General features: G+C 50.6%; 1 protein-coding gene across 2 annotated transcripts in view; it reads right to left on the bottom strand.

The window, feature by feature from the left end:
- Window positions 1-23,918, bottom strand: part of LOC129125750 (gamma-aminobutyric acid receptor subunit beta-4) — a 90,901-nt gene that overhangs the window by 14,572 nt on the left and 52,411 nt on the right. For both annotated transcript variants that reach the window (XM_054641354.2, XM_054641353.2), the window contains exons 4-7: window positions 20,824-21,044; window positions 6,613-6,695; window positions 2,016-2,153; window positions 420-572 (exon numbers count right to left, since the gene is read on the bottom strand). In XM_054641354.2, coding sequence (XP_054497329.1) covers window positions 420-572; window positions 2,016-2,153; window positions 6,613-6,695; window positions 20,824-21,044 — 595 coding nt within the window. The remainder of the gene's footprint in view (window positions 1-419; window positions 573-2,015; window positions 2,154-6,612; window positions 6,696-20,823; window positions 21,045-23,918) is intronic.

Raw genomic sequence — 23,918 nt, forward strand, 5'->3', positions numbered from 1 at the left:
GGCACACCTGTTGACAAAGAGAGGCCCAAATTTCTCTTCTTAAGAAAATCAGTGCAAACCAGAGTGAAGGAACTCAGGGCATGTCAGGGTCCCACGTTCCTGAGAATCAGTGACCATCTGCATTTTTGTTCAGGGAGTTTAAATTCACACCCAGGAAATTTTTGTTAGCACTTTTACTGATTCAAATAAAACAGACTCCAGTTTGGGAAGTACTAATAAACAAAAACAAAACAAAACAACAAAGTAACTCTTCTGACTGAAAATTTGAAGTTTTTCTCAGAAAAAAAAATTTATGTCCATTTGGGATAACAACTTTGACAGACTTGCTTAATTGCTACCTCATAAAGAAAAGGGATTTTCTTTGTTACAGCTGATCTCCCTCAAGAAAACATCTCAAAATACAACAAAAAGCTCCATACCCAGTGCCACTCGTGCAGCAGAAGCATCATAGTTGATCCAGAAGGAGACCCAGGACAGGATGGTGATGAGGATGGATGGCATGTAGGTCTGCAGGATGAAGTAACCAATGTTCCTCTTAATCCTGAAACTCAGGGATAAGCGCAGATACGAACCTGCCAGAGAGACATCAAAGGAGGACGTGGTGTGAGAGGAGGGCAAGGCTGGATTTGTGCTAAGAGCTTAGGTTAGGAATTGAAATTTTATTTGGAAAAAGTTCTCAAGAGGCAGGAATAATGAGAAATCTCCTAGTTTCTGCAGCTGGTTTTGCAGACTGGTCAGCTTTTGCAAGGGGTCCCTTCAGAATCTGCTCAGTTGCCCCAGAGTATTAAGAAGAAAGGAAATTCTACATAAGTGACATTATTATATTATATCAGCCATCATGGGAGAATGGCTGTTCAGAGCTGGAATTGCTGTTATGGTGCCAGCCAATATGATGGAGGCTTACACAGGAGACTTTAACCCTATATTTGGGTGCCACAAGATGATTTTCCAATGTTTCATGTGCCAGCTCTGCCTCCAAACAGCAATGAAGATCTGAATCATATTTTTCCCATGCTGTTCTAAAAATGGGTTATGGTCAGACTGGGCAAATTCATATGCAAATATGAGTACTGTTAGTTAATCTGAAGGTCTCTTTTTTATTATTTTCAAGTTGTTGCAACTTCCTCCTAATCTTTTAGCAAACCTAATGAGGATAGTGAGGACAATAAGCACTTTTTACAGTCCTTCCACTGGAGCAGGCTAATTCTGACAGGGACAAAGCAGTGCCTCTTTCATTGCTGTGAGACAAAGTCCAAGTAATTTCTCCTGCCCACCTCTGTCCCTCAGGCAACACAGGAGCCTGAAATATGGGTGTAATCCTGGTTGGCAGCTAAAGTAACAAGAAAACAGCAGTTTTAAACCATCAAGGATGTAACTGGGAAAAAGGAGGTATTGTTCTCTCACCACCATGTGCCACCTGTATGGCTTGAACACAATATTTCACCGGTCTTTTTTTGACAGGTGTGTGCTGTGCTGTTTTGGCAGTGAACTCCACCTCAGACCAGCAACCAAAAATCCAACCCCCTGCAACTTTCCAGCTGGCAGCATCTGAATCGTCCCAGGTATTCTCTCCAAACCTTTTTATTGCCATGTACAGATGGGTTTGCATCATTTCATAGCCCACTTGCTCCTCAATGGACATATTTCCTCCTTACTTTGCACCTACATTAGCTTTGAGACCCAGATGTAAACCACATAAAAAATCAGATGAAGGCTGAGAACCTTCTGAAGAGGTTTTGAGCTCACTCATTATTTTGACTAAGAAATGGGAAAAATTGCAGCGGGGAAAATGATCCTGAAAGTCTTTGAAGAGAAGAAGGCAAAAAAAAAAAAAAAAAAGAAAAGAAAAGAAAAAAGTAAAGAGAAAAGGAAAGCTGGTGGGTGCAGAGACACTTTTTTTTAGAGGAACCCCAAGGTGAAGATCCTAAGTTAGTGCCCCAGCAATCAGAGGGATTCAACCCCACTGATCAGGAGCAGCTTTGCCCATTCCATGCATCCCTTCCCCAGACACTCACCAGTGGTGAAGACCACTTCCCTGCTGACCAGCCTCTGCTCAATGATGGTGAACTGGGGCAGCTCCAGCACCTCCATCCCTGTGACAGCAGAGTCATTCCCTTGCCAGAAGAAGACAATGTCATCCACGGTGTAACCATCTGCAGGGAGGAAGGAGCACACAGGGAGAGCTGAGCTGACAGGCTGGACCAGAGGACACCTCCATTTGCACTAAGGTGATCTGGAACAGGATCCAAAAGAAAGCCCACACCAAGCCTAGCCTGTCCCTGCTGATGTGCTTTCCTTCTTCAGCTGAGCTTGGCAATACAGGGCCCAGGGGAAGGGGAAAACTTGGCCAGGACTCCCACTTCTGGCTAGAATTCAGAGCAAAGGTGAGGCATGGTCCATCCAGCCTGGACTTGCACAATGTGATCTCCATGGCTGACATGACAGGGACTCGTGCACCAGGAGCCTCTGCCAAATGCACCAAACACAGCATTTTGCTTTTTAAAAACTGCCTCCTTTTACCAGGAGGGGGAGACCACACAGTACAGACTGGTGGGACTGGGGAAACAGGGCAGCTCAGCATTAAAAATTCCCAGAGAGGAGAAGATCTACAGCAGCAGTTGAAAAGAAGTTTGAAGATCAGAGCACCTCCCTTTTCTAAGTCCTCTCAGTCAAAATTCAGATCCAAGAAGTGAACAGAGTCTCTGAGGCTGGGGGCTGTTTTACCAAGTGCTGGCTGAGAAGAGCAGTAATGAGAGAAGAGAGGAAAGGGGAGCCAGCCTCAAATACTCATCAACATTTCAGGGCCATGGGTTTGCCAACTCAGCCAAGCTTCTTGCTTTAACCCCAAAATATACAGGGCAGACAGGGCTGAATGGGCTGGAAATGTGACCCCCAGGGCTCTGGACTCGTGGGGAATGAGGCCCAGGGGATGAAACCATGAAACCCCTCACCAGCAGTGCCATGTCCACAGCCCTGCCCTGTCCTTGGGGCAAGGGTTCATCACAACTTGAAAATCCCTTGTGTGTTTTGAAGCCCTTTGGCTGTCGCTGCACAAGGGTGGCCTCAGATTCTCAGTAAAGCTTCCTGGGAGCAGTAGGAAATGGCCAGGCTTTGGTGCAGCTCAGGGCAAGGCTGCCTGCAGAGTGTGCCCCCCAGCTGTGCCCACAGACAGCTCGTGTTCACAGCTGCACTGCAGCCCAGCAGCCTGCCCTGGCCAGCCAGCCTGGCACACAGGCCCTGCCAGGCTCACAGCCACTCAGCAGAGTGCCACCACACCCAGCACTGGCACCGGGGCAATGAGGACGTGTCGGATGCAGCACCAAGGAGAAATTCTTCTTTGGGGCTAAGGGTTACCCCAGCTCAGAGGTGAGCCTTTGAGGACAGTGTCATCCTGAAGCTGCTGAGTGGACAAAGAGCTCAGCAGTCTGCTCTGATCTCACAGCTGACCCTGCTTGGAGCTGCAGGCTGGGCTAGAGACACCCCGAGGTGTCCTCCCAGATGGAATTATTTGATGAGTGTGCAGTCTCCAAGCCCACATCCTGCCCTCTCACTCATTGCTGCACTTATTCACGGGTGCCAAAATACAAACCCAATCTTCCAAATGCCGTGCCACATCTGCTTCTGATGGAAATCAGCTAAGCCAGGGCTCCTCCTCCTCCTCCCTCAGCTGGCATGTTCCTGCTCCCAGAGGGTTAAACCCTCACACCTCCATGCCCACAGGTTTCAGGACCCTGGGTTATCCTCCTCACACACCAGCTCTGTGCACAGCACCTGTGTTTGCATCACTCAGCCCCAGGCTGGAACCAGCAGGAAACACCCAGGTCCCCCCCAGTCCTGCTGATTCCAGCAGCTCCAAGCCCCTCCCAGCTCAGGAACACTGGGTGTGATTTCCCAGGGGAATTCATCTGCCTCAGACCCTCAGGCTCCTGTGCTTGTTCCCAGTTTCTCCAGGAGGTTCCCAGGCCCTTTCCCCCAGCATTCCCCCTCTGCAGAGGTGAGCCCAGCCTGGGAACAATTCACCTCTGCACCTCCTTGGCAGTAAACAAACCACACTGAGCTATTGAGGTTTCTCACTCACTGCACAACATCTGCTCCAGCCCTTGAACCCCTTCTCAGCATCTTCCCTTAACCTCTTTGGATTTCTCAGCTTCCTCCCTAAATTTTGGCACCCAAACACAGGCAGAGCCCGTTTGCCCATCTCAGTGACACGTTCAGAGGCCAATCAATGCCGAGCTCTGACTCACGGCTCCCCTGGTTTATATAACAGGGCTGGCTCCAGCCACAGAGCCTCCCTCAGCTCCCCGTGTGGCTGCAGCCCCTGGGGATGGCCCTGCAGCCCTGCACACAGCCCAGGGCTCACAGAACCGGGCTCTGCTCACAGCCCTTCCGGATGGATTCCCACTGGGGAGGATTCAAATGCGCAGCCAGCGAAGCCCCGCACGCTGCTATCTTCATCAGCCACAAATTTAACAGCAGTGACTTCAAATTTACTTCCTGATCAGCAATGAAAATGTCAAATTGCAGTAACTAATTTTAGGAGATCTCACAGTTAACTAGCTCTATTCCATTTATTCTATGACCTGCTGGTGTTGGGTACCAATTTTTTGTATTTTAAATGTATTTTATTATGGCATTATGCAATATGAAATCGAGCTTGTTTTTCATGAAGCCATTTTTAAAAAGTGTTTCTAAAGGGAAAGGTTGCTTGGTCTAAAAATAAATGCTTCACTTTGATTTCTAGCTTTAAAGAGAAAACCAAATTTCCATTTTACTTCTAAAAAGTAAACGAACTTTCACAAAGACAAGTCATTTCCATCTGAAATATCGAAAAGTATTGATGTGACGTCTTAAAATGTCAGATTAGCAGTCTGTTTGCAGCCTGCCTCATCAGGTTTTTGTTGGATCCTGGCACACAGATAGGCAGGGTATACGTGGTTAGGGTTATTTTTGGGGTGGAGGGATGGGATCAACAGGCAGTGCTGATCTCCTACAGGTAAGAGCCCCCAGCTGCTTCCCAAACCCAGCACCCCTGCATCAAAAAAGGGCTTTTTCTGTGAGGTTTGGGTTGGTTTTGTTTATCAAAATACATTTGTTTCATAATCCAGCCCTGAAAGGATTGATGTTCCAGAGTCAACTGGAAGCAAAGAAAATGGAGCCCTGCAGAGTGTGAATGTGCAAGTGTGTAAAACACAAAAGCTCTGAGGGAGGAAACAATTGGGTCTCTTCATCTCGGCCTGGGTCTCAGGAATACTGTGAGGAAATGTAGCTTTGATGAACAAATTGGCTTGACATGACCCATTAAGAACAAAATCACAACACAGGGAACTGTGGGTAATTCCCTGCCTTCTGTTTGCTTGGTTCTACTGTAAACTGTTCCCAAAATGCTGAGGAGTGGCAGAAATGACATTCTGGCACTGGTGCATGCAGCAGGACCTCATTTCCATCCCCTGACCCTGCATGGGTGGGATGGGGAGGGCAGCTCCCAGCCAAGGTGCTCTGGGAGCTCCCTGATGGAAGGAGCAGCTCCCAGATCCTGCCCTGATGGAAGGAGCAGCTCCCAGATCCCTCCCTGATGGAAGGAGCAGCTCCCAGATCCTGTCTTGGTGGAAAGAGCAGCTCCCAGATCATCCCTGATGGAAGGAGCAGCTCCCAGATCCCTCCCTGATGGAAGGAGCAGCTCCCAGATCCCTCCCTGATGGAAGGAGCAGCTCCCAGATCATTCCCTGAGGAAGGAGCAGCTCCCAGATCCCTCCCTGATGGAAGGAGCAGCTCCCAGATCATTCCCTGATGGAAGGAGCAGCTCCCAGCTCGTTCCCTGATGGAAGGAGCAGCTCCCAGATCATCCCTGATGCAAGGAGCAGCTCCCAGATCCCTCCCTGATCGAAGGAGCAGCTCCCAGATCATTCCCTGATGGAAGGAGCAGCTCCCAGATCCTGTCCTGATGCAAGGAGCAGCTCCCAGATCATCCCTGATGGAAGGAGCAGCTCCCAGATTGTTCCCTGATGGAAGGAGCAGCTCCCAGATCCCTCCCTGATGGAAGGAGCAGCTCCCAGATCATCCCTGATGGAAGGAGCAGCTCCCAGATCCCTCCCTGATGGAAGGAGCAGCTCCCAGATCCTGGCCTGATGGAAGGAGCAGCTCCCAGCTCGTTCCCTGATGGAAGGAGCAGCTCCCAGATCATCCCTGATGCAAGGAGCAGGTCCCAGACAATCCCCCCGAGGCTGCACTGGGAGCTCTGCTGCCCTGGCCAGCCCTGGGGGGAGCCTGCTGTGCATTTTTATCAGGGAGAGCTGGAGCTGCTCTGCCAGCACAGCTGGAGGAGGATTTCCATGGTCATCCAGGGAACATCCAGGCAGGGATGACGGCTTGGGTGCCACCTCCCACACGGAATGGAGCCAGCCATGAGCAAGGACAGCGTCCTTAAGGCTAAGGGAGGCTTCCCCACCCTCCTGGGACTGGTTTTAATGCCCAGCCTGCTGCTAGAGCTCCGTTTTCCCGGGAATTCCCCCCATGGTTGAGGAGCCCGGTGCTGTGGCAGCCCTGGGGGCATCCCAGGAGCGGCTGGCATCAGGTGGCCCCGTGTGGCAGGGGATGTGCCCGAGGCATACGCACAGCTCTCGATCTCCAGCGTGCAGTTCTGCTGGTCCAGCGGGTACCTCCGCAGGTCCATCATGCAGGCGGCCGTGGTGGTGATCCTGAAAGGGAAAGAGGGAGAAAAAGAAAATAAAATTAAAAAAAAAATCTGTTGTGTCTGCTTTTTTTCTTAACAAAAAGAAAAAGGAATAAAAGGAGAAATGAAAGGCAGAAGTGAAAGTCAGGCAGCATTTGGGGCCGCTGTTTCCCTGGAAACCAGGGAGATCCGGGGTGGGAGGTGTGCAGGGCGGGGGGCTGGTGCTGCTCACCCCCAATGGCACGGCACAAACCCTCCGTGACTCACGGCAGCACGGCAGCATCTCTGTGAACGGGGTGGGCAGGGACCCGTGTGCCCGCTCTGCCTCTCCCTGGAGAGAGACAAAGAACCCGGGAGGAGGCGCAGCTCGGGCTCGGGGGAGAGGAGAGGCTGCCAGTGTGGAACAGGGGGACAGCAGGCACCGCTGTGTGGGGCTGCGGATGGACTGGCTCCATCCCCCGGCAGTGACCTATTGCTGACCACATCATCACCCCCCTTCCCTCACGAGCTGCCCCAAACCCCCTAATCACAGCCCCCATCCCCATCGTGCCGCTTTGGCACTGCCAAACCCAAAACCCAAAACCCCAGAGGGCTCTGGCAGAGCCCTCCTGCTCCACAGCCCCCCTAAGGGAGGCACCTGTGCACAAATCATGGTGTGATCATCAAAGGGATGTGTGTGGGTTTGTGTGCATCCCCCCCAAAAATACATATGGGGAGAGCATGAAGGTGGGTGCTGCTTTGGGGTGTTGGAGCACGGGGAGGACACAGGGCAGGGAGGTTCAGCTGAGGATGCCAGGAGGGTGTGTGTGTGTGTTGTACAGGAAGGAATATTGTACATCTCTGGGGTGGGGGCTTTTGGGCTGGCATAGATGAGGGCATGAGAGGCAGGGACAGAGTTAACTCCCCAGCATGGCAACAGCGCCCTGGAGTTTACAGGCTGCCCCTGTTTCTCAGATCTATTGCTCCCCTCACCCTTTGATGCAGTCTTCTTCCCGTGCAATGGATGTGTGCAGAGTGCTGGAGAGGGGGGAGAGATTGCTGCATTCTCCCCCTATTTTTTCAATTAACCATCTGGAAGGCATTAATCAAGCTACACATTTTTTACTATGTAGGCATAACCAGTGAACTGTTAACTAGAAAGCTTTATCTTCTGAGCCCTGTGGCCTGGGAGAGAGAAAAGAGAGGGAAAAAAAGAAAAAAAACAAGAAAGCAGGGAGGATGAGATGGCGAACCAGTGAAAGAGAAGGAAAAAAAAAAAAAAAAGAGCAAAAAACATCAATGGTTGAAAAAGAGACCAGAAAGGGGGAGAATATGGGAGAAGCTGGGCATAAAATTGGAAATGGGGAGGAGGGGGGAAGAATGTGGGAGGCCAGAAGGGGGAAGGGGGCTGCCCCAGTGGGGGTATCGGGGCAGGGGCTGTGGCAGGGCAGGCTGGCAGCCCCGCAGAGCTGCTGGCTCTTTAAGAAATCTCGTGTGCTAAATTTATCTTCTCTGCTGTCTGTGAAGTCTGTTTGTAGGAGATGAAGCCTTGAGGAGAGCCTTTGCCACTGCCTGCCGTGCTAAAAATAGATCCGAAGAGACGAAGGGAATTTATATATATCCTCACTGGGTCTAGATACAACACTGCAACTGCCCTCTCTCCGAGCAGGGGGCCCAGGCGAGCTCTTAACCCTTTCATCTGTAATGCATTTGGGGTGGAGGAGAAAGCTCTGAGGGGGGAGAAGGACAACAGGACGGGAACCACTTAAAAAATCACCACGGCAGCCTTGCCCTTGTGTGGTTTGCTTTCACAGCCTCCCAGCTGGGCAGCTCCAGGAGGGCAGCTGGGAGCACAATGCCCGTCCCACCCTAATGCTGCTGCTGTGCTGGGGTAACTGGGCACTGGGGTGCAGGGGGGAAGTAAAGAGGGGAGCTGCAACCTTGGCAGGAAAGCCCAAGGTGGGAGGCGCAGAGTCCACGGTGGCCGGCGCAGGGACCAAGGAGTGGGATGAGTCATCCCCCTGTGCTGCACACAGCATCCCCTCCCTGGATTATGCTGCACCCCTGGGAAATCGTGGCCACAAAGGCGCTTCCCTGTTTTCCCTAAAGTGTGAGATGCAAAAAATGCATTAAATGAAAATTTTCCACCCCATTTGTGGAGCCCCGCGGGCTAAAAAACCTTTGCACAGTGTCCATCCCAAAATCTCAGCCTGGCTGGCTGGCTTGGCTGCAGAAAGGACAGGCAGCCTGCTCTGCTCACACAGGGACCCTCTCGCCAGGATTTGCTTATCACCTGCAGTGCTGGTTGGAAATGCAGAGCGTGACACAGTGAGATATGGCTGCCACACTCCATGCACCAAGCCCTGCTCACGCTGGCAGCTGGCATAAATCCACAGCCACGCCAATGATTTCTGCAAGATCACACCAATTTGTATCAGCAGAGATTTACATCAGGGCAGAATTTAGCCCTGTTGATTCAAAAGGAAGGGACAGGTAGGACAGAAAGGAGAAAAACAAGATTAAGAGGACATTTGTCCTCAAAAAGCCAGATAATTTCTTTTTTTGCAATTAAAGGGCAGGTATATCCACACTGTGTGGCTCAGCATCCTCCAGAGATACCCCAGTCAGATGCAGATCCCAAACTCCAGGTGATCTGCCCATGTAAAGCTGCTTGGGCAGGTAAAATTGGAACCACGTCAGGCTTTGCTGTGGGTTTTGAGCAGAGGTGGCACAGCCATCCCCAGCTGTGCCAGGCTGTAGCCACCTGCTTATCCAGAGGGTTTCACCTGCAGTGCCTGCCCAGCCTGGGGACACCAGCACTGCAGGACCACCAGGTGTGGGGGCCTGGGTGGAACAAGATCCAAGAGGCAGCTGGTCTGGGGCACCAGGTCCAGCTCAGGTCCTGCCTCTGGGCTTCCTAAACCCTGATAAACCAACCCAGCTTGGGGTAAAGCAAGTGGTGTATCCCAGAGAGGATGGAGGTGTTTGATTCTTTAGACTTCAGAGCTTATGAAGTATCCTGGACACCAACTTCCCTTTGATAGACCCTGCTTGAAGAGTCAACTTTCACCTGCTCCTAGAGGGGCCAAGGAAAATTTCTCCAGCTCCTTTGGTGGCTGTGTACCAAGGGCAGGTGGGACTCATGGAGGGATGAGAGGCTTCAGGCACATCTCACAGTCGAAGGGAAGCATGAGCAAATCTCAGTCACCCCAGTGACCTTTTGGGGTCACAGCACATGCCACCTCTGGTCCAGAAGGCCACAGGACCAACCTTTGCCTCATTTTTTCATGGGTATAAATGTATAGACTCTGAGCTGTTGTGTGAAGAGATGGGTTTGCTTGGCACGTGGGAGACTGCATGGGGAGGACAGGATAGGGGATGGATGGGGGTGACACTCAGGACTCCTGTCTCAACAGGCTTAAGAGAGAACCAAGGTGGAAGGAAAGTAAGAGGTGGAAAAATGGGAAGAGATGATGGCATGAGCACAGTAGGGAAGGCAGGAGTGGAGATGCCAGAGAGGAGAGCAGAGAGCACAGGACAGAGCAGCAGGGTAAGGGAAGAGAGGAGGAGGATCAGGGGATGCACGGGGTAAAGCAGCCTGGAGAGGAAGAGCCAGAGGAGAACGAGAGGTTAAAAGAGGGAAAGCAGAGGAGAGGATACTCACTCAGTGAGCAGGGAGATGAGGAGACAGGGAACAAACCATCATCCTGTAAACAGCTCTAGACAGAGCACGCTGCCTCCAGAAGACGTGAGCACAGTGAAAGGGAGCAGGGAGCGCGGGGAGCAGAGGGAACGCCAGGGAAGGATGCCACCTTCCCCGTGGCGCTAGCATGAGGCGCTGGCACCCGGCCAGCCCGCATCTTCTCCCTCCCCCTCCTCCTCTCCTGCTTCTCTACCCACCTCCCTCCCCTTTTAAATTCAGAAATTTGTGTGGTGTGAAATCTCATCTGCTTTGACGGCGATTCACGGAGACACTGCCCGTGGAGGGAGCGGCTCTCCCGCGCCGCGCGCTCAGCGAAGCGTCCAGCGCCTTCCACAGCGAGCCCGGCCACCACCACAGCACCCTGCAGCTGCCCCGGCCTGCCCCAGCCCCTGCCCACCCCACAGGCCTCGGGGTCAGCCCCTCACAACATTTACAGCTCCTTCCCCACAAAAAAAAGGACATCCATGCCCTTGGTTCTAATTGTTTCTCCTGAGGTCTGTAGGCGGTTGTGCCATCCAAGTAGCCAAAGCCTGAGTGCCCTGCTACTCCAGGGCACAGCTGGCAGGCAAACACGGGTCATCTGGGGGAAGACTGCTGTGGAGAAAGCACCGTGCAGCTCACAGAAAAAGAAAAAGAAGAAAAAGGAGAAAAGGGACATGGATGAGATGTTGAGCAGCTCGGGCAGGCTGATGGAGATCCCCTTCTCTGCCTGCACTGAGTGGATCGAGCAGAAGGCAAAGCAGCATGGATACCTCACTCTGGAGAGTGCCCTTGTCCCCAGGAGAGGTAGAGACCACCTCTAGAAAAACATCCATGGAGCTCTAAGTCCCACAGTGCCAGTTCTGAGTGTCTGAGAGGAAATGTTCCAATGAGGAAAGCTCTGCCCTCATGAAGCTGGTATGGCCAGAGCAGATGCTGGCGTGGGGAGGGTGGTGCAGCCTCGCCTGCTGCTCTGCACCAAGCCTGGCAGCAGCAGAGCATGGCCCCAGCACAGCTGCAGCTCAAAAGGGAGCGCTCAGGTTGCTGCAAACCATCAGTTCTCCACAAATATTTCAGTTCTCTGACATGAACACCACCAGCCATTTCATTCCCCCTCTGATCCTCCTCATCACTGTTTACTTATTAATGGCTTCTTCTGTCTTATTTAGAATGATTATATAAGTGCACAGGCATAGAGCAGCATAGAGCTCCAAGCTGCCATTAAACCCTGCTGCAGCCCAGGGTGTCCTTTCCATCTCCTCCCTACCCTGGTGCTGGGCACCTTCAGGGCAGCTGCACATCCAGCTCCTGTCCCAGCCACATCACCCTCTGCTGCAGGCCCTGAAAGCCCTTAGCCACCCATTCACCCTCTGCATCATCTCCAGTGTGTTGGGAGAACTGAGCTCACCAGCCACAAGTGTGAGGGGTAAAGGATTACTTCCCAAAAATGTGGCCTGATTGCAAAAGCAGCAAGTCCAGGCTTTCTAAGGAGGACTGAGTGGAAGACAGGAGAAGACCATCACCTGTGAGGCATTGCTAAAGTGAGTGGGGGGCTTTCCCCTTAAAGCTCATCCTCACAAAATAAACTTCTGCACCGTGGCTGTGTCTATCCCAGCAAATTAAAAAGGCCTGGCACTGGTTTCTGAGGGCAGTGTCAACTGGCATGGAACAGTCTTGGTCTGCACTTCAATTTCTACCCCACAGAAAAGGGTCTGGCTGCAGAAAGCCTGTTGGGAATGGTCACCAGCCTCTGCTGGGCTCTAACTGAGGATGCCCAAGGGACTGTTTTGGACACGGAGCAAAGCCAGGAGACAAGCTGACTGTGGAGGACACTGATGTTCAGTGTCCAGGAATGTTCCCTGGCACCTTTGGCTTGGAAAGGGCACTGACTAAAACTCAGTATGGCTGAGAACAGGGAGGGAACAGCACAACTCCCCCCACCACTGCCTTTCTAATTCCAGGGGAGACACAGCCAGCAAACACCTCACCCCGTTTCCCTGTTATGGATGAAGTGCCATGATGCAGGGACTAACACAAACACTCTCACAGCCAAAGACAAACATTTAAGTTGCTGGTTACAACTTTCTGGATTCCAGATCTCCTGAGAAGCTAAAGATGCTCCCATCCCCTGGGGATGCAGACTCCCAAAGCTCCCAGCAGTTTGCAGCAATAAGGAGAAGGGATGGAAGCTCAGGTTCTGCAGGACTTATTCAGGCTCGCCCCATGGGGCAAGTTAGACTCCTACGGGAATTCTGGTGACTAAGAGTAGAAAGAGAGGCAAAATTACTGTTTTGCTAAACATGGGAATAAAACCAAAACCGAGTTCTTATTCTGTACGTTCTCAAAGTCAGGCATAAAAAACATGCTGGCAAATGTCACCTTCTGCCTGGCAGTAAGCACAAACTTCCAAGGGCCTGGAGGGATTTATAAACCCGTGGTGAATTTTGCCATTCTTTTCACACAGCCTGATCTTTGCAAACTCCTGGAGGTCATGATTGAACCAAGAGCAAGGCAAGGAGATGGAATATTTTCCCCTCGTGTCTGTTTGCCTAAAACTGACTCCACAAGCCTTGGCACAATCCTGCTAAGGTCACTCTGTTTCCAAAAGCATCTGTGCTTGCATAGGCATCCTTTGATAAATAACAGTGTGCACTGCACTCAGATAGGAGAGGAAAAGGAAGCTTTTCTAAACCAGTGCTCAGGGTACCACTCCTCTTAACCAACCATTCTTCCACCCTGGCAGAGTGCAAAACTGCAAGGTTTTGTTTTTCTGCCCCTTTATTCCATCCCAAATGCACCATGCATTTGGCCAGCTGCCAGCTGAACTGGGGGACAAGAGACTGGTGGAACACCTTAAAAAAGGTTCTTTTCCTACATTTGAGTTCCAGATATCAGTGACTTGCACTTAACAGAGGTATCTCCCTTCAAGAGCATCAGGCTGGCACAAGTTGCATTAATAAAACAGCAAAACTTAAACCTATGGGAGGTGGCAAAGAACAGGCTTAAGAGTGATGGCTGGGACAGGATATGCAGGAAGATGAAGAGGAGCTGCCAGGGTGAGCTGGGGGCTCAGGGCACACCAGCTGCCTCAGGAGACAGTGGAAGCTGCCTGACCTCTGTTTCTGCTAATAAACAACTCAGACTCATAGGAGATGTAGCACAGGCAGCAACTCCAGCCAGGATGGTGCTTGCCTTTGTTCTTGCAAAGATGCAAGGATGTCAAGGATGGAGGAGCAGCTTTAGTTTGCTGCTTTGTCCTGTTTTAGAAAGCTCCAATTCCTTCCACAGCTTCTGAGATTATTGAGAAATTTCATATTATTAAACTTTCTTTAAGTGTTTCCTGTTAAATCCATCATCCCAACCCTAGGAGACAAAAATGCAGGAGAGAATCCATCCTTAACCTCAGCTGGGGAGCTGAGCTCTTAATTAAACCCTGATTTCCCCTCACCCACCTAAGGAACTCCACTCCAACCTCCACATCTTTGTGCTAAGGACCTGACCCAAGGCCACGCTCCCACCTTTGGGGGTGGGAGCAGGACAAGGCTCCAGGACCAGCACCAAGGGGATGGATGGATGGATGGATGGATGGATGGATGGATGGATGGATGGATGGATGGATGGATATGAGTCCAACTTTTTGCACCCCAGCTGCCATGGGGGAGATTTCTGCTGCCTTTGCCCAACCTGCAGAGGGAGCAGGCAGAGCTCCCAGAGGCAGGCTGGAGCCTGAATCATCTCTCTCATATTTCCAGAGAAAACTCTCTCAGGGAGGGAAAGGGAAGCAAAGATAGTAGATTTCTTCCCTGCTGGCCTGTGAGATGGGAGAAGAAAATTGCTCAGTGGTCTCAGCACAGAAAAAAACTCCTCTGTGTTAAAAACTCCTGTCTTAACCCATCAGGCCAGATTCTTGCAGAAAACCAACAAATACCCATGGAGAAAACAAGGACATGGCTGCAGACAGCAGCTCCAAGTGAGACAGGATCAGAATAAACCTTTCTACTGGCTGGAGAGCTAAATAACCCCAGGCTGGGCCCTGGGAATGCAACACTGCCAGGGCTGGATCCTGATCAGGGGCAGGTTGGGGATGGGGGCTCTGGAGAAGCCCCCAGGAGGAGCCCCAGCCATGGGGAGCGGGCAGGGCAGGCTCTGGGGTGGCACAGGGGGGCTGTGACAGCGTGCCAGTGTCCCCAAGGCGGGATGGGCCAGCAGGGGAACGTTTGACATCCTCCTGTGCTGCTCCACAATGCCAGGTGAGGCACAGGGATGTCCTGGCTGCTGCCTGGCCCAGCAGGGAGGTCTGGTCCCCATCAAGGGTCAGCACTGGGAGGGCTGGTGGCCCCAGGAGCAGCTGCCTGGTGAGAAGGCACCACAGAGAGCAGGAATGAGGCACTGCCAAAGCAAATACACCCAGCACCTCTCAGCTTCAAACATTTTGAGGTGTTTGAAGCACGGCAATTCTCTCCCTCTTGCTTTAGGGGATTTTCTACACCGATGAGAGGGTTCTGCCTCCCCAGGTGAGCATTCCTTCGGCTCAGAGCCCCACGGCGCTGCCTTGGCACCTCTGCGTGCTCCTGAGCTGACTCATTCCTCCTCAAGCACACCTCGTTACATCACCAGGGCCAGGAATAAAAACCCCCACCTCACACATGCACACGTTCCCCAGCACCACCCCCAGCTTCGCAGGAGGAGATCCCTCCTTCCCTCCACACAGGATTGAGCCTCCACCACCACCAAATCCCTCTGCACTTCTCCAGTTGCTCAGTTTACACTGCCTGGGCTCCTCGCCAGCCAGGCACGGTCCACGCTGCTCCCTGCCTGCTTCCCAGCATCCCAGATTCCAGGGAGAGATTCCTGCTTCCCAGCATCCCAGATTCCAGGGAGAGATTCCTGCTTCCCAGCATCCCAGATTCCAGGGAGAGATTCCTGCTTCCCAACATCCCAGATTCCAGGGAGGAATTCCTGCTTCCCAATATCTCAGATTCCAGGGAGAGATTCCTGCTTCCCAACATCCCAGATTCCAGGGAGGAATTCCTGCTTCCCAACATCCCAGATTCCAGGGAGAGATTCCTGCTTCCCAGCATCCCAGATTCCAGGGAGGAATTCCTGCTTCCCAACATCCCAGATTCCAGGGGGAGATTCCTGTTTCCCAACATCTCAGATTCCAGGGAGGAATTCCTGCTTCCCAGCATCTCAGATTCCAGGGAGTAATTCCTGCTTCCCAGCATCCCAGATTCCAGGGAGGAATTCCTGCTTCCCAACATCTCAGGTTCCAGGGAGGAATTCCTGTTTCCCAACATCCCAGACTCCAGGGAGGAATTCCTGCTTCCCAGCATCCCAAATTCCAGGGAGGAATTCCTGCTTCCCAACATCCCAGATTCCAGGGAGAGATTCCTGCTTCCTGACATCTCAGATTCCAGGGAGGAATTCCTGCTTCCCAGCATCCCAGATTCCAGGGAGAGATTCCTGTTTCCCAGCATCTCAGATTCCAGGGAGGAATTCCTGCTTCCCAACATCCCAGATTCCAGGGAGGAATTCCTGCTTCCCAGCATCTCAGATTCCAGAGAGGAATTCCTGCTTCCCAACATCTCAGATTCCAGAGAGGAATTCCTGCTTCCCAGCATCCCAGATTCCCCACCAGCCCAGGGAGGCAGCCTGGCCTCCTCAAATCACCTGTTTAGCCAAAAATCCTCTAATTAGAACGACACCAAACGGCTTCAAGATTTCCCTGAAGGATGTTTCAAAGCTGGTTTCAAATATGATTCCCCAATTACCACACGAGAATTTCAGCATTGTTACAGTGGTTGCTATTTTTAGGTCTCTGAAAACAGACAGCAAAATGCTGGTGACATCAGCACTTGACTAGTGTCGACTTGTTTCACTACCAAATGGATGCTGCATGGTGTGGGCAAGGAAATAAAAATCCCAGACCAATGTAGAGCTTGAATGTGTAATAATGTAAAGCTTATTGAATATTGGGGCAGGGCTCCAGACAGTGTCTGGAGGTCCAGAGGAAGCCTTGGTAATTCTGTTACTCAAACATCAATGGTGGTTGTAAAGCAGCTTGTAAGAGTGAGGGAAATATTGACCTAAGTGAAACATCAACATGCACTGATGTGGTTTTTCTTAAATGAAAAAAATTCTCCCTAATTTTTTGTTCAAAAAAAAAAAAAAGCCATTAGGTCATTAGGTAGAAAAGTATATGAAATTCAGCCAGTGCTATGCAGATTTTCCTCACTGTTTTATCCACCTCCCTCCACCACCCAGCAGCTTTGTCTTTGTGGGTAGCACCTTCAAGCCTCCCTTTCTGTTGCAGGATTTCCACATCATTTTAGCACTCCCTGTTTCACACCATGGGTGAACATCCCTCTGGTGCTCCACAGGCACTTCTCACTCCAGCAAGGTGTTCAGGGGCCAGGTGAGTGCCAGGTCACACCTCCTGCATCCCCCATCCCAGTGCCAGGTCACACCTCCTGCATCCCCCATCCCAGTGCCAGGTCTCACCTCCTGCATTCCCCATCCCAGTGCCAGGTCTCACCTCCTGCATCCTCCCATCCCAGTGCCAGGTCACACCTCCTGCATCCCCCATCCCACCGTGCCTGTAGAGCTGGGACTGCCCTCTGGGCTGCCTCAGGGCTCTGTTTGGCTTTTTGGGGTTTGTGCCATCTGGTAACTGCTTGGGGAAGGGGGTAGGAAACAGCAGTCCTGCATCCCAGCATCACTGCTGCTGTTTATTCATTCCTTTTGTTGGAGACCTGGCAACCAGCTATTAATGTGAGCCTGGTGGGAATTAATTTTGGAGTAAGCTTTTGTATGGAATGCTTCCCTGAGATGGAGCTGGATTGCACTTCCTTCAACCATTAATTTGCTAATTCCACCAAAACCAAGAAGAATATGCTTTTCTGACTCCCAGCTCTCACAGTAGATTACAGGGCTTCATTTACTTGTGCAAACAAGTTATCTGGAGCCTGCTCTTGCTCTCACAGTGGTCAGGAGCTCCTCATGACTTGGGTGTGCCTTCACTTGGGCCCTGGGGTCTGATCCAGGGATTGAGCCTGGTCCTGCTGGTCCCTGGAACACTTGCTGAAGGCAAGGGCCTGCCAGGATGTCATCCTTCCCTGCTCTCTGACATCAGAGCCTGCTGGAAAAAAATGACTGTTGTGCCACAAATAGCATGATTGAGTCACTTTGCTACAGGATCAGCTCAGAGGAGGGGGAAGCGACCGGCGAGGAGGGAGAGGAGCAGGAGATGTGGGATCTGCTCAGGGGGAACTGGCAAACAAAGGAAAAGAAACAGGTATTGCCTCCTTTGGCCCTCTGCCATCAGGGTGACTCCATTTCATAAATTCCTCCACAAAATGCAGGACAAGAGCAGGATTCAGAGCACAGGGTGCACCTGCACCTCTCTGCCTGTTGGCAGGGCAAGCCTGGCTGCACATTTACAGAGAGGAGGGGAGCTCAGGTGAATATTCAGGGACTGTTTGCTTGCTTGCTTACACCTGCTGTGTATTTTTGAGTAGGATCATTGTTATTTGCACCTGGAAAAAACTGGACCTAGTAGTCCTGTTTTCAGCAAGAATGCAGGTTCAGGAGTCAGTATAGAAAGCAGCCCTAAAGAAATCCATTTCCTACCACTGTGAGCAAAGCTAGAGGGACTTCAAGCATTCAGGGCACCTGGCTTGTACCCCCAGTGCTTCCAGCAAGCCACTCTGACCTGAGGTACAGCTGGGGAGCAGGAGCTGCCATTGCTCAGAGCTTCACTTTAGTAATTGTCATTTTCTCCAGGGGCAAGGGAGCAGCTTCCAGGAAAACCAGCCAAAAGTTAAACCAACACAGGCAGCTCTTACTGAGGCCTGGAAATAGCGGGCAAACAGCTGTCATTTTCTTTCATTTGGCCTGGGTGCAATTTTCCTCTTCTTTCCCATTTGCACAGGTCATTCCAGGGAGCTGGAATGGGAGGGGAAGGGAAGGGAAGGGAAGGGAAGGGAAGGGAAGGGAAGGGAAGGGAAGGGAAGGGAAGGGGTCAGTACATGACGAGCTGAGTGTCCCAGCCCCAGCCAGCTTGAGTGCAAACCCTCCAAGGACTTGCACTGCCTATCACCCATGCTGCTGGGTTCACACTGCTCATTCTTCAAGCTAAATAGCAGCTGATAAAAATACACCAGCACTTGTACTTGTGCTGTGCAGGTGTGTGCAGAGATTGCCCACCAGCCTGGGGGAGGCAGCTCTGTGCTCAGGTGGGCTGATAGCAGCAAAGAGCAGCCTGAGATCAGCAGCACTCTTTGCCCCCTCCTTCCTGGATTTATACTCCTACCTGCCTCCAAGTCAAAACATCTTCCTGCCTGCCCTTCTCTCCTGTTGGGATACAGTGAGGAGATGTGGGGGAGTCAGCTGTGGGACTGCTGAGTCTCTCTGGAGGGTCAGCAAAGCCAGCTCGGGGCTCTGTGACAGGTTCAGCCAAACAACCCCACTGGCAATGGGGAGAGATGCTGGACCTGTCCTGGGGAGGGAGAGGCACAGCAGGGACAGGCTCACAGGGCTGGGCTTGTTGCTGTCTTTGGGTCTGGAGCAGAAAGCTTCCATTAATAAAAGGCAAAAGCAGCCCAGACATGACCCCAGGGAGCCCAGGGTGTCCCTCAGCACCAGCAGTGCTGCTGCTCCCTTGGCTTCCCTGGGCTCTGCTGCAGCAGGGAGAGCACGGGGCACAGCCACCTCTGGCAGGATGATGTTCTGGGCAGCCTCTTGCTTTGCCATGCCCTGCCCTGCCCAAAACAGCCCTGCCACTCAGAGAGGTGTAAAATAACCCTAAAGTCACACTTTGCCACAGAACATGACAGAGCACAAGAGCTGATATGTAAATGGGAAGGGTGGGTGCACCCTCTCTGAAGGGGAAACATCTTTCCTCCCCCCTTGCCTCCATCTCTGGAACAAAAGCCCAGAGATGCTATCACAAATATTTGTGGAGGCAGGTCAAAAGAGCCAGCTGTGAATTTTGGTAACTGAAAAGGAAAATAAAAAACATGACAAAAATAAAAAACCCTCACCAAACCCAACAACAACAAAAACCCAAACAAAAAAAAAACCCAAAACCCTGAGACTAAAGCAAACAAATACAGGGTTGGAAAAGTCATTTCCCAGATTTCAGCTACAGCATCCTGCAGCTGCAAATTTGCTTTTTTGCCGTCTGCTTCTCCACTCAACTTTATTACATACCCTGGCCCCTTCACATACCCAGATGAAAGAGTAAGGTCAACCTTTTCTCCCTGCCCTTCACACAAGCACAGCTATTTCAATGGCCTTGGACTTCCCTATGTTCCAGACACAGCAAAGCATCTCCTCACTGAGGACCATTCTCCTACCAGATATCAATTTTCAAGCCTCCATCCTCAGAATTGTTCTAATAAACAGATGTTTTCCTTAACCTTACACAAACCTATCTTGAACACAAAAAATGACCGAAGTGGTTTGACTAAAAGGGTACAAACATTTAGTCTTGGATACCACAGTAACAAAGGCTCATCTCCATAGCCCAAACTTGCAGAAAATTATAAGCAACTGAAAATGAATGTTTCAAATGGAAGTGTTATGCAACATGAATGACAGTGACCTGAAACGCCCAGAGCAGACTATTCCCCTCTCCAACATCCATCTATAGCAGCACAGGAAATGTTGGAGGCCTGAAAGAAACAGCCATTTCCAGCTTGGAGAAAGAACAGAGACACAAAACTGCGTAGCACTGGAGTATCTTTTGGGCTCTTGCCTTGCCAGAATATTTTTAGAGACAAGAGAAGTTCAAATGAGGTGTGATTTTTGACAGGAGTAAGAGCCTGAATGAGGGATGTGGGACTCCAGGGGCTCTCCAAAATGCAGTTTATTGTACCAAAGAGGTTACAGCATCCAGGGTTGTGGGTGACAGAGCTGTGCCCACAGCTGCCAGCTCCAGCTGCAGGCAGGCCTGGGCACCCTTTGGTTTAGGTTACAATGCATTTTATACTTTTCTTTGCTGAGCATCTTAATACAGCAGAACCAATCTATACCTTAACTATTATCTATAGCCTATCATAACTACTGTAATTACCATATTCATGTTACTGTTCTCCAATCACTCAAAGTCAGTACATTACAGTTTAAGCTAGAAGTTGTTTTTCAGTTTTCTTGCAGTGGAAAATTCTGAGACCTTTTTTCTACTTGCAACTTTCCTGCCTTGTTTGCCTGTGCTCTCTTCCTGCTTGGTAAAAACATCTTCTTGTTTGAGGTGGGTTTATCCTTCGCTCTAAGCCATAAAAACCCCTCTAACTAACACACCCTTGGTTAGCCAGTGAGACTGGCTCAGCAATTCTTTTCTTCTATATCAAAACTTGCTTCCATCTCTATTCCTTCTTCAGATTCTACACTCAAAAATCTTTCTGCTAGCACACATATCTGTGAGACTTTCTTGTCCAACTTTCATCCTTCCCAACAGACAGGAGCCATTAAAGCAAACCCTGGGGCTCACCTGAGGCCGTAGAGGACGGTCCCGTCGGGGTGCAGCCGGATCATGCGGTTCTTCACCGTCACCCCGTGCAGAAAGGACTTCTTGTCGTTCAGGAAGTAGGTGTCAGGCAGCCACAGCTGGTCAGCCACCCTGTTGTCCAGGGTCAGGTTGAGAGGAAGGTCGTTGTAGGCCAGGCGTTTGTCCCGCCAGCTCTGCTGGAAGTACATGGTGATGGTGTAATCCTGGCAGAGAAACGGGCACACGTCAGCCTGGGCCACTGCAGCTCCAGCCCCTCTCCAACCACTGCCAACACCTCCCCCGGGTCCTCAGCACCCAAATGGGTGGGTCTACACCTCCAACACTTTTTTAAGGGTTTTTTTGAGGGTTTTTTTTGGTTATTTTTGGTTTATTTTGGTTAGTTTGGGTTTTTTGTGGGTTTTTTTTTTGTTTGTTTGTTTTTGTTTGTTTTTTTTTAGTGTTGTTTTTTGGGGTTTTTTTTTGTTTTAGTTTGGGTTTTTTTCTCTTTTTTTTCCTCTTTTTTTGGAGGGGTGTGCGCTGTGATTCGTTCTGTGAAAATGGGAGCAAGCCCATGTTTTACAGGGGACAAAACACCATTACATTTTGTCCCCTGCTCCCCCTGTCCTTGCCATTTATGTTTCCAGTCAAGCAAAACTTCATCCCAGCCCTGCTGTCCCAGCCTGCTGAGAGCTTGTCTGCACCACCAGCAGCAGTTCAGGTATGGGAGCACCAAAGGCTGCTCAAATTTATGGGGAATAAATTTTAGCCAACAGTGGCTACCCAGCAAAGACTTCCAGGGCTGTTCCCCACTTCCCTCACACAAAGGTCACATAAATGAAATCCACCCATGTCCAGGCACTGCTCCTCTAGTTGGTAAAAGCTAATTTTGGTTTCAGCAGAAGCTGAGGTTGTTCCAAAGGGCACAGGGAGAGCCTCACCTCGAGGCCAAGGTGTGAAGATCAGGCCAGGCCAGCCAAGACAAGCTCTGAGCACTTGCCTCACTATGGGAGCTGAGCTGGGAGCTCGTGGTGGTTCTCAGGAAGGACATAAGGGGAGGAAATCTGTCATCAGTGGAGCACGAGCCACTGGCAAAGGGGCAGTTCCCCGAAAAATTCCCCATAAATTTGGGCATCAGGAGAAAGTTCTTCATGGAAAGGGTTGTTAAACATCAGAATGGAGTGTCTAGGGAGGTGGTGGAGTCCCCATCCCTGGAGGGGTCCAAGGAACCACTGGATGTGGCACTCAGGGCCATGGTCTGGCTGACAAAGCTGGGGTCAGTCAGTCACAGGTGGAACTCAATCTTAGAGGACTTTTCCAGCCTAAATAATTCTGTGATTCCCAAGCCATCCCCAGCTAGCACAATGCCATACAAACCTCCTGCTCTCCTCCTGTCCAACAGAGCAAAGCTGACACTTCAAACTGTTGCTAACACCAGAATTTTACAGAAGGGAGCAGGAGCTGTTGGTGGCTGCTGCTCTGCAGAAACCAAACCCATTGCTGGGCACATCCAGGGCACATCCAGAGGCCTTGGATCAGCCTGTTCAGAGGCACAGTGTGGTGCCACATAATAGAACAGCTTCTTCTTCTTCTCAGCTAAACAAGCAGTACAGGAAGGAGTCTTGTACACACCAACAACAGGAAACATTCTCAGGAAACATTATCATAGCAGGTCTTAAATATGCTGGGAGATAAGAGTTTTGGAGGAAACCAGATGGCATTAAAAGCTATGGATTGATTAGGAAGTGAGCACAAGTCCTGTTGACAGTGACCTTACAGAAGTCAGGGATTTTTCCCCAAGTCCTTAAATAAAAAGCTATAGGAATGTGCTTCTTGTTGACAGAGTGATAAATCTATCTTTTGTCCCCTTAAAAAGGAAATAAGTCTAGAAGTTTCTCTTCTCAATTAGGTGAAAAGACATCTCCTAGGCCTTAGGAGACTTCATCTCAAACTTAAGGATAGCCAATTGGACAGAAGCTAAAAAGTCTTGCCTAAGCAATTTAGTAGAAAAAGAAGAGAACAAAGAAACGAATGGCTTTTGTGAGGTGTTTTACTAGGGGCAAAGACCTTTGGCACCTGGCTCAGTTTTTCTCTGGAAAGAGTTTTGTTATTTTGCCTTTTATTAAAACCTTTTTAACACTACCACAGAAGCCATCCTGCTGATTTTAAGCCTTCTAAGGTAGCTGAGCTATCTTGGGTGTGAAATAGATCTCCAAGAGCTTATGAGACTCAGCTCAAAAAGACCCATATTAAAAGCATTTTTGCAAATGATCTAGAACAGGTGGGATCACAGACACATTGTCTCTTCTCAAACAGTCCCTGCAGTGCCACAGGAATCTCCTTGACCACATGAATTTGCAGGATGAGCCTTTCTGCTCTGCAAATCCCAGGGAGGAGCTGGTGAGGAGCTTGCTCATGCACCAACATCTGGGCTGAGCACTGAGGCATCTGCCTGCCTGTCTTCTCCCACAGCCTTCATTCAAAGCCAGGTTTGATTAACACCTCTGAAAACAAGCTCCAATAATCCCACATCACGGATAATGTCAGCTTTTGGGTATCTAACTATGATTCAGAAACCCAGAGCCACATGCACATCTGAAAGGTCATGGTGTAAATCTGTGGAGCACACCAGATACAGAGCTGTATCTGTCACTTGCTGGGCTGTCTTGAAAAGAACAAAGATGCACTGACAGCTTGCTGGCCAAGGAGCTGTTTTGCTCTGCTTTTTAAAGGACTCTAAACTCCAGCCTCAGAAGTCTCACAGTCCATCTCTCTGGGGCACAAACATTCTCATTTGGTCAGGACCCTGCAAAGGAAGATATTTCCCCCAAAACCCCTCCCAGGGTGCTTGGGGCTGCACTGCAGTGAGAGCACAGAAGAGCAGAGCATCCAAATTCCTGAATCCTCTTACTGCTGTTGGTAACAGGCTCATCCCCTGCCTGTGGGACACTTGGCTACAGAGGCATCCTTTCCATTCCCCCCTTTGAGAACCCCACCCACACATCTTGGCAAGCTCCTTCACTGACCTGCATTTCCCTAACCCTTGACAGAGCCCTGCAACACCTCACCCCTAACCAGGCCACCCTGATGTCACTGCAGGC

Source organism: Agelaius phoeniceus, chromosome 14 (assembly GCF_051311805.1).
Source record: "Agelaius phoeniceus isolate bAgePho1 chromosome 14, bAgePho1.hap1, whole genome shotgun sequence".
In the NCBI taxonomy this organism is placed as follows: domain Eukaryota; kingdom Metazoa; phylum Chordata; class Aves; order Passeriformes; family Icteridae; genus Agelaius; species Agelaius phoeniceus.